This window comes from Cetorhinus maximus, chromosome 7, assembly GCF_964194155.1.
Source record: "Cetorhinus maximus chromosome 7, sCetMax3.hap1.1, whole genome shotgun sequence".
Taxonomy (NCBI): Eukaryota; Metazoa; Chordata; class Chondrichthyes; order Lamniformes; family Cetorhinidae; genus Cetorhinus; species Cetorhinus maximus.
In genome coordinates this window covers 89693729-89703250 of record NC_135885.1, presented here as the reverse complement: position 1 = coordinate 89703250, position 9522 = coordinate 89693729, and the positions used below count along the sequence as shown (strand labels likewise).

The window sequence follows — 9522 nt, the reverse complement described above, 5'->3', positions numbered from 1 at the left end:
ATCTAGAACAAAAACTAAAATACCTGGAAAAACTCAGCAGGTCTGACAGCATCTGCAGAGAGGGATGCAGTTAAGGTTTCGAGTCTGTATGACTCTTCATCAGAGCTTAAGGAAACATAGAAAAGAGGTGAAATATAAGCTGGTTTAAGAGGGGGTAGAGGTAGAGCTGGATAGAAGGCCAGTGATAGGTGGAGATTGCCAAAAGATGTCATAGACAAAAGGACAAAGAGGTGTTGATGGTGGTGATATTAGCTAAAAAATGTGCTAATGGGGACATTAAGGGTAGAAAGCAGGACGAGCAAGGGACAGATAGCCCTCGTGGGGGTGGGGTGCCCGGAAGGCTGTAAAGTACCGAGTCGGAAGATGAGGTGCTGTTCCTCCAGTTTGCATTGAGCTTCACTGGAACAGTGCAGCAGGCCTGTCCGCAAGCATGACCCAGACCTCCCTGTCACTTGCCATTTCAATACACCACCCTGCTCTCATGCCCACATGTCCGTCCTTGGCCTGCTGCAATGTTCCAGTGAAGCTCAATGCAAACTGGAGGAACAGCACCTCATCTTCCGACTAGGCACTTTACAGCCTTCCGGACTGAATATTGAGTTCAACAATTTTAGATCATGAACTCTCTCTTCCATCCACACCCCCTTTCCGATCCCCCTTTTCCCAATAATTTATATATATTGTTCTTTTCCCACCTATTTCCATTATTTTTAAATGTATTTCCATCCATTGTTTCATCTCTACCTTTTAGCCTATTTTGATCCCTTCCCCCCACCCCACCCCCACAAGGGCTATCTGTCCCTTGCTCATCCTGCTTTCTATGCTTAATGTCCCCATTAGTACATTTCTTAGCTAATATCACCACCATCAACACCCCTTTGTCCTTTTGTCTATGACATCTTTTAGCAATCTCCACCTATCGCTGGCCCTCTATCCAGCTCTACCTGTCCCACCCCTCCTTAAACCAGCTTATATTTCACCTCTTTTCTATTTTTCCTTAGTTCTGATGAAGAGTCATACGGACTTGAGACGTTAACTGTATCCCTCTCCGCAGATGCTGCCAGACCTGCTGAGTTTTTCCAGGTATTTTTGGTTTTGTTCAACAATTTATACTGCATGAGAACAGGATGCTTATTGGTATGCATGTGGACTCTGATTGGTAAAGGCATTGTCATGCCACATGTGTAGGTCATATGTCCCAACAACTGGTGGATCATATCAAACAGCACATCACTTTGGCTCTTCGCAACAGGCAAAGTATTGAATGTACTCAATCAGCCTGTGCTTGCAAAACTCAGAACATAGTGAATTTGAGATTTGGTATTCTTGCGATTCTGTCCAGATAAGTCCAAGATGAAAAGTTTCGATTGTGTGTCTTTTTTCTCAGTAATACTCAAGTTCTGTACTACCAAGTGACTATTTTGTCTTTTTGTTTTATGCATTTACTTATAAAGTGAGCTGCATAGGTGCAAGAGCTCTGAACTGAGTTCTTAGGGAGCTTCTATAATTTGTGCAGAACCTAATTAGCAAATGCTTTTTCTATTTTTTTCATATAACTGTTTGGATAAGAAGTTTTGCAGGCTATTTTTTTCAATCTTTTAGGTAAGCTTGTTCTTAAAGTTCCTCAAATATTTTGTGGATGAGCTAGTGAATGATGCGAGAACCAATCACTGTACCCCAGAGTATTCTGCAGACCTTGAAACACAGACTGTCAATGACCTTGCTCAGATCACTAGGACGATAGGGCACCTATAGCAAATATCCAAAAACCCAAGATGGCCACTGTTACTCAATTCATAGCTTTCTCAGTGGGAGCAGACAAAGCGATTGAAAGCGAGAGAGAGCTATCCATTTGTACAGGCTGGTTGGGTTCCCATAAGTGCAAGGAGCATTTGATGAAATTCATATGCCACTCAGAACCCCATATAACAATCCCCTTAATTTTATGCATAGGTGAAGCTTTCATGCTATTAATGTGCAGCTACTTTGCAATGCCAAATGCATTAACCCCTACAAGAATGCCAGAACCCCAGCAAGCTGCCATGATGTTATCAACATCCACACAATGGCTTATGCATCCAGAGAGCTGATTGGATCAGGGCCATAACCTTTAGTCTTGGATTGATGTCTCTAGTAAGACATCATCCAAGTAAGGATGAAAATTCGCCTGATTTTTCTACTCCTGACCATTAGCACAGGTCTTTGGTGAGTGTATGAAGGTAATATCTGGTTGCTGTGCTCCCCCACCCCAGTGTAGTGTCCAGTAACTCTTACTGTTCTGGCTTACAAAGAATGCCTACATGGCCAAAGTAGCAGGCAGCTGCCAGACCCTATCAAACTGTGTGTTGAGGAGAATAGGATTGTGATGGATCATATCAACAAATAAAGGAAATTAATAAATGGAAGGAGTTCTGTTTCCAATAGTTACCAAATAACGTAATGCAACATTTTTCTTAAATAAAAACAGAATGTGCTGGAAATAATCAGCAGGTCTGGCAACATCGGTGGAGATAGAAATGGAGTTAATGCTACAAGCCAAAGAGGACCCTTCTTCAGAACTGAAGGAAGGTAGAAATGTGTTGGGTTATATGCTGTCGAAATGGGGGGAAGAATAAAAGGGAAGGTCAGGGATAGGGTAGAGGGTGGGAGAGATAAAATGACAAAGATGTCATGGAACAAAAGGCAAAAGGAATGGGAATGGTTGCAGTATAGAAACAAAGCATTTGTCCAGCGTGAGTGTAAATGCCAGAATAATAAACATCTTCACCTGAAAGCAAAAGCATGAAAAACAAGGTTCAGACTGGCACATAGCAAAAAAAGAATCAAAATGGGGGGCAGAGCTCATGGCCTGAAATTGTTGAAATCAGCGTTGAGTCTGGAAGGCTGTAATGTGTCAAATTAGAAGATGAGGTGCTGTTCCTTGAGCCTGCCTTGAGCTTCACTGGAATACTGCAGCAGGCCAAGGACTGAAATGTGAGTGTGAGAGCAAGATAGTGAATTAAAATCATCAGCAACCAGAAGCTTGGGGTCATGCTTGCAGACTGAATGGAGGTGTTCTGCAAAGCAGTAACTCAATCTGTGTTTGCTCTCCCAGTGTAGAGGAGACCCCAATTTGAGCAGCGAGCGCAGTACACTAAATTAAAAGAAGTACAAGTAAATCACTGCTTCACCTGGATGGCATGTTTGGAACTTTGGATGGTGAGGAGAAAAGAGGTAAAAGGGCAGGTGTGGTGATTGCATGAAAAGGAACTATGGGAAGCGGACAAGGTGTTGGGGGATGATTGAGGAGTGGCCCAGAATGTTATGGTGGGAACGGTCCCTTTGGGATGCTGTCAGGGGAGGGGGGAATGTGTTTGCTGGTGGCTGGAGCCATGGTGGAGGCTGGTGGGGTGGAAAGTGAGGACAAGGGGATCCCTATCATTGTTCTGGGAGGGATGGGAAGGGGTGAGGGCGGAAGTACAGGAAATGGGTTGGACAAGGCAACATTTATCTTGGTATCAAACTATGTATCAAATTTATATTGATTTTACTGACATTGGATAATTTGAACATGGATTTAAACTGCTTCTTGGTAGATAAATTTTTAAACTAGCCTCAAGGAATTGCAAATGAGACAAGAGAAGCATGCCCTTTAATGGACTTCCTGGTTTTGCCTGTTGTTTTAGCTTACTCAAATCTGAATCACTGTGTAGTTAACAGAATGTGGGATGATACACAATAGTATAAAAGGCTCAAGGAGAGAATCAGAAGCAGAAGTTTCTCTCTCAATCTTCAGTTGAGAACAAAAAGATGACGTGTCTTTGCTTTTCCGTTTTGTTTGTTCTACTTTATGTAACATTTTCTTCTGCTGTCCCACTGCTTTCAGAAATAGAGAGAAATGAGGACTGGCAGTTTGCAGAGGTACTGTGCAGAATGCAACTAACAACAAAGAAACAGTTAAATTAATTTAAACAGATTAATCTTTCTTCTTTCACAGATAAAATCAAGATTAATAACGTTAATACTTTTTTTCTCGAAGACCTATTTGAACCAGCTTTACATGCTTGAAGACAGTTCACCAGAGTTGGCAAGAAAGGCTGGAAAATTTGTATCAAAGAGTTCCCTATCCAATAAGATTAGGAAAATGCAAGAATTCTTTGGTCTTGAGGTAACTGGAAATCTGGATTCTGCAACAATGGAAGTAATGGAGAAACCTCGATGTGGAGTCCCTGACGTTGCTGAATATAATCACTTTCCAGGAATGATGAAATGGAAAAAGAACAAAATAACATACAGGTAATATTGTCCACGGTATTTCATAACATCATTTCCGCAGTTGATTGGGCGAAATTTTGCTGGAAAAGTAAAAGTGTGTTAACGATGTACGCTGTTATTAATTCACAAATCGGTCAGCAAGTTCAGGGGATGAAGAGATTTTGAGTTGTGAACCTCCTGAACTTGCTGCTTGATTCTCAGTACTTCGCCATTTGCATCATCGGTATTTTAATGAATTTGCTGGACTTGCAGATGAATTGCCATTAAATTCACTGCCAAAGTTTAAGGCTGGTAATTAAAAGTTTAAGTATCCCGTTCATTGTTAATTCAGTGCCAATCAGTCTGTGTCCCTGGAAAGGAACAATTGAAACTATTCAGCCTCATTTACCCCAGCAGTAAATTCTACTTATAGATTTAAAAATGCTAAGTGTATTTTTTCTTTTTTAAATTCATACAATCCCTTTGTTTTTCTCTCTCTCTCTCTCTCTCTCTTAATCCAACCCTTTTTTCCTTCCTTTATTTATTTCCTGTACCCGATTTGACTCCAATTCACCTTCCTTCTCCTCCGTTCCTCTGTCCCTTTCTCAATCCTAAATCTCATTGGTAATGGGGACGGATTTGTTGGTCTGGCTGTTCACTGAGGTCCCAGATTCCCCACTGCCTTCACTGTGGAATTATCATTTCCAGCAGCATAAGAAATTCCTGAGCTGAAATATGTTGGGAAAAGTCTAACTAATGACATGCTTTGCAAGATGCCCTGCTCCAGAGAGATTTAGTCCATTATGTTTCGTGCAAAATCTTACTTTCTGTTTTCTTCAATAAAGAATTTTAAACTATACACCGGATATTCCATCTACTGATGTGGACACCGCGATTTCGCAAGCTTTGAAGGTTTGGAGTGACATCACACCTTTGAAGTTTAGAAGAATCTTTGAAGGAGAAGCTGATATCATGATCTCATTTGGGGTTCGAGGTACCAAAAACAATCATTCACACTATTGCTGGTTTCAGTGTAAATTTAGGAATCAAGATCTCTTATTAATTTGTGAACAATCTTACAGCAAAAGAACAAACTATGTATGCAGTATTCCACTGGAATTCTATTCATGCTGTTTATTACTTTATTAGTCATGATGGTTTAATGGTTGTTTGATATTGTAGGCCATTCACAATTTAGTAAGAATGAAAGTGAACACACACAGTAGATTTAGTAATATTCTGAAAATGCATTTAATCAATTTTTGCTGGGATTAGATTTCCAATTTGTTCAAGACCTTTGAGGGAAGAGGGAGGGAGAGCATCCAGTCATTGTCGTCCATGTTGGGACCAACAATATTGGGGAGAGAATGCAAGACATTCTCTGTTTGGAGAGAACTAGGAACCAAATGAAAGAACAAAACCTCAAGGGTTATAACATTTAGAATTTTACCTAACCTACGTGCAGATTCACATTAGGGATACATGGATTAAGGAGGTGAATATATTGCTGAAGGAGTGGTGTGGGAACTGGCACCCATACTGGGATTGGGAAGAAATGTACCATTGGGACCAGCTTTACCTGATCTAGGCTGAGACCAGGCTGTGACTAGGTCCTAGAGGAAGGGATAAATAGGATGGTCACAAGCTCTTTAAACTAAGGACTTTAAATGGAGGGAGAGCTCAAGTAGAAATGGTAACAAATAATAGTCAAAAAACAAAGAAAAGGAAAGACAGTGGAGTAACAGTCAGAAATTGTGTTAGGCACTACATGCAAAGGGAAAACCAAAAGATGTGAAGTAATTAAATCAGGAGAGAGAATTAAGAGATGCATGTGAGTAAAACATTGGAGCGAAAGGACAAATTAGGATGCATGGCTCAAATAAATGTTTTTCACACAAACACATGGGGCAGAATTTTTTGTGTCTGTTGGCGGCAGGCGTGTTTGGCTGTGTGAGCGGATAATATGGCAAGAAGGCCAAAAATCAGTTTCACAACATCGTGAAAGCAGTTTGCAATTGTCCATTGTGCCCATCAATGGTGGGCTGCATTTTCTGCCGTTAGACATCAAGAACTTCATTGTAATACATCTGCATATCATTATAAGCCCTGCTCGCTGGAATCATCCCCCCCACGCTAGATCATCCAGGCACGTCGGTTCACAACTGTACATAAGAGACATGCACCTGGTGAGCTGCTCTTCACTTGGGACTTTGAGGTTTGTTTGCCTACTTTGCTTTGGGCAGCACTCACAGTCATCAGCGCCAGACTTTGCAGACAGCACCACATCACTTTTAGGGATACTCACAAGCAGGTCTCTGCCTACCAGACCAGCCATAAGGTGGGGGTGGCTTTTCAACATCTGCAGGGCTATGGCTTTTTTGGGGAAGGGGAGAAGTGGCCTCAGGCAAGGGAAGAGGCTGCAGGGCGAATGTTATACTGGGGAAGGAGGGTATCCCAGGGTGTGTGTGGGGGCACATGTTGATCTGTGTAAGTGGCTTCTTGGCCTTTTGGCTAAGAGCAAGTGTAGTCATGAAGCGATGGCTATAACCAGTCAAGCTCCATACCATGGGGTACGTAACACCATTCGGTTGGTGGTGAAGGACAGCGAAGGAGGTGCGCCCATGGATCGGGCATTCTTCATCAAGTGGATCCTGTTGAAGGCGTGTGGATTTGAAGCGGAGGAGATCTACTCCCTTCAAGTCTTCCCCAGCGCTGGATGTTTCGACGTGACTTTCAAGTGTGTGGCAGCTTGCGTCAAGTTCCTGAAGGTGTTCGAGGAGATGAGAGACCAGCCGGAGATGAAGATCCTGACGGTGGAGCCGCTCTTTGCTCTGCTGTTGCAACAGGACCGTGTGGTGACTGTGCATCTCTACACCCCCCACGTCCCTGTCGCCGACGTGTTCACTTTCCTTGCCAGGTACGTCGACAAGGTTGGGAGCTGCACCGAGGTTAGAGACACCTTCGGGATTTAGACAAGCAAATGCCAGGTTAAGGTCACGTTCAAGACTGATGGTAAGGGAGCTATCTTCCACCATCCTTCCAGCTTCGCTATCGGGGGAAGCCATGGCCACCTTGTCTACGCTGGGCAGCCCAAACTTTGGCGCTCATGTGGCAAGTCTGGTCATGTGGCGGCCAACTGCAGCGCCGTCCTTTGCAAGAACTGCAAGCAGGAAGGGCACCAGACAAAGGACTGCAAACAGACTAAGTGCTTCTTCCTGTGTGGCGAGGCAGGTCACCTCTACAGGACCTGCCCCAAACTCTGCCTCACTTATGCACAGGCAGCCAAAGCCAACGAGGGGGAAGCAGATGAAATGCTTCGTGTCACTACCGCCAAGGACACTTGCAACCCTCCAACTACCAAGGTCCCCAATGAGAACAATAGGACAAAGGAGGACATGGAGAGAGACAAGGTGGAGGAAAAGATTGAGGCAGCAGACAGCCAATCAACAGCACTGCCCCCTGAACCTCCCACTCCTCAGGAGAGCGAATCAATGGAGGAGGAAGTAGCAGAAAATCAGCAGGAGGAGTGGCAGCTGGTGAAGAGAGCCAAAAAGAAGAATGGGCTAAGAAGGGACCAAGCCACTTCCCAGACAAATGGCAAGAGGCGTCTCCCATCTGATACGGATGATAAAGGCAGCTGCTGTTCAGACGAAGAAGTGCAAGGGCGACACCTACAGAAGAAGCGGCAAAGCTCTAGGGAGTTGGAGGACCAGACACCCGAGCTCCAGAACATTGGAGGCAATGAGGAGACCAGCGCACCCCAACTTTGCCCACAACCCGAAGAGGCCAGCGCACCCCAGCCCCAGGAATCTGGGAGCAGTGAGGCGCTCAGCGCGCCCCAGCTCCGGGAAGCCGGGAGCAGCAAAGCCCCAGAGGGGGAGAGGATTGGAGAAGCTTCTCCAACAGAGGACATTTCAAATCCCGTTCTCTACATGAACCCCCAGATGCCACCTGAGCAGAACATCTCCAATGGGGAGGTTCAGGACAATTTCCTCAGCCCATCCAAAGGGAGGCAATTTGTGAACACTATGGGTATGCAGGAGCAGACCAAAGGTCTGGGACTCTCAGAGACAACAGGTTTGGTAAGAGACTAAATGCTTTAAAATGGGTGTAAAGATTGTATCCATAAATGTGCGTAGCATTAAATCTACTACACGATGTGTTGCGACCTTGGACTACCTTGCCAAGGTCAAAGCTGACCTGTTGTTTCTGCAGGAGTGTGCGATACCGCACCTCAACTCCTACAGGTAATGGCCACAATGGTGGTCCCTTGGGCCATCGATCTGGTCGGGAGGAAACAACTCTCGTTCCTCTGGCCTGGGTATTCTGCTGCGGGGAGGCAACTTCACCGTCTCCGAGGTTAAGGAGGTGCTGGGTGGGCGCCTCCTCGTAGCAGACGTAATGTACAAGAATGCTCCACTCCGGTTAATTAATGTGTACGCCCCGGCACAAAAGGGCGAGCGGCTGGCGGTTTTTCAGTAGCTCCCACTGCTGCTGGCGACCTCCAGGCCGGCCATTCTGGGCGGTGACTTCAACTGCATCAGCTGGACAATCCGGCAGGGCCGACAGCAGATTGGACGCTACGTCCAGATCCTTGATGGAAACAGTTATGGATGCCAAGCTGCACGATGTCTTCAGCAACCCTGCAGACGGAGCGCAGCGTAGATACACCTGGTCGCGGCCAGACGGGTCCATCCGTTCCAGGATAGACTTCCTGTTTGTGTCCCATGCGTTCGCAGTCAGATCCACCAACGTCATTCCGGTGTTCTTCTCTGACCACTGCCTCCTACTGGCTGACTGTCACTTAGAGGAAGACCAGAGGGTGGGCAGGGGGGCATTGAAGCTAAACGTGCAACTGCTGACCCCAGAGAACATTGAGGAGCTCAAGAGGGATTACAAAGGTTGGAGAACCGTGAAACCCCTCTTTGAGTCCCTGACACACTGGTGGGAAGCGATCAAGGGAAACAACAAGAGGTTTTTCATCCTCAAAGGCACCCAAAAAGCTAGAAAGGAACAGAGGGAAATGTCCCTACTCCAGAAAAACATGCAGAACCTGCTGCGGCTGCAGTCGATGGGGGTCGATGTCAAGGAGGAACTCCAAGAAGTGAAGAGCCAGCAAGTCTCGTTCATTGCATCGGAGGCCTCCAAGATCATCTTCCGTTCCAGAGTCCGCTCCGTGGAGCAGGATGAGACGTATTCACGTTTCTTCTTCCAAAAGGTACACAGAGAGAGCTCTGTGATCAGCAGCCTGAAGGAAGGAGACGGCTCAGTAAAGTCATCACAGTCCGA

General features: G+C 45.3%; 1 protein-coding gene across 1 annotated transcript in view; it reads left to right on the top strand.

The window, feature by feature from the left end:
* Positions 1-4084: 4084 nt before the first annotated feature.
* The window catches only part of LOC144682425 (collagenase 3-like), a 104620-nt gene continuing 99182 nt past the window's right edge, over positions 4085-9522 (top strand). The window contains 2 exon segments of the mRNA XM_078544833.1: positions 4085-4275; positions 5079-5227. Of these exon segments, the coding sequence (XP_078400959.1) occupies positions 4124-4275; positions 5079-5227 (301 nt within the window). The 5' untranslated portion in view covers positions 4085-4123.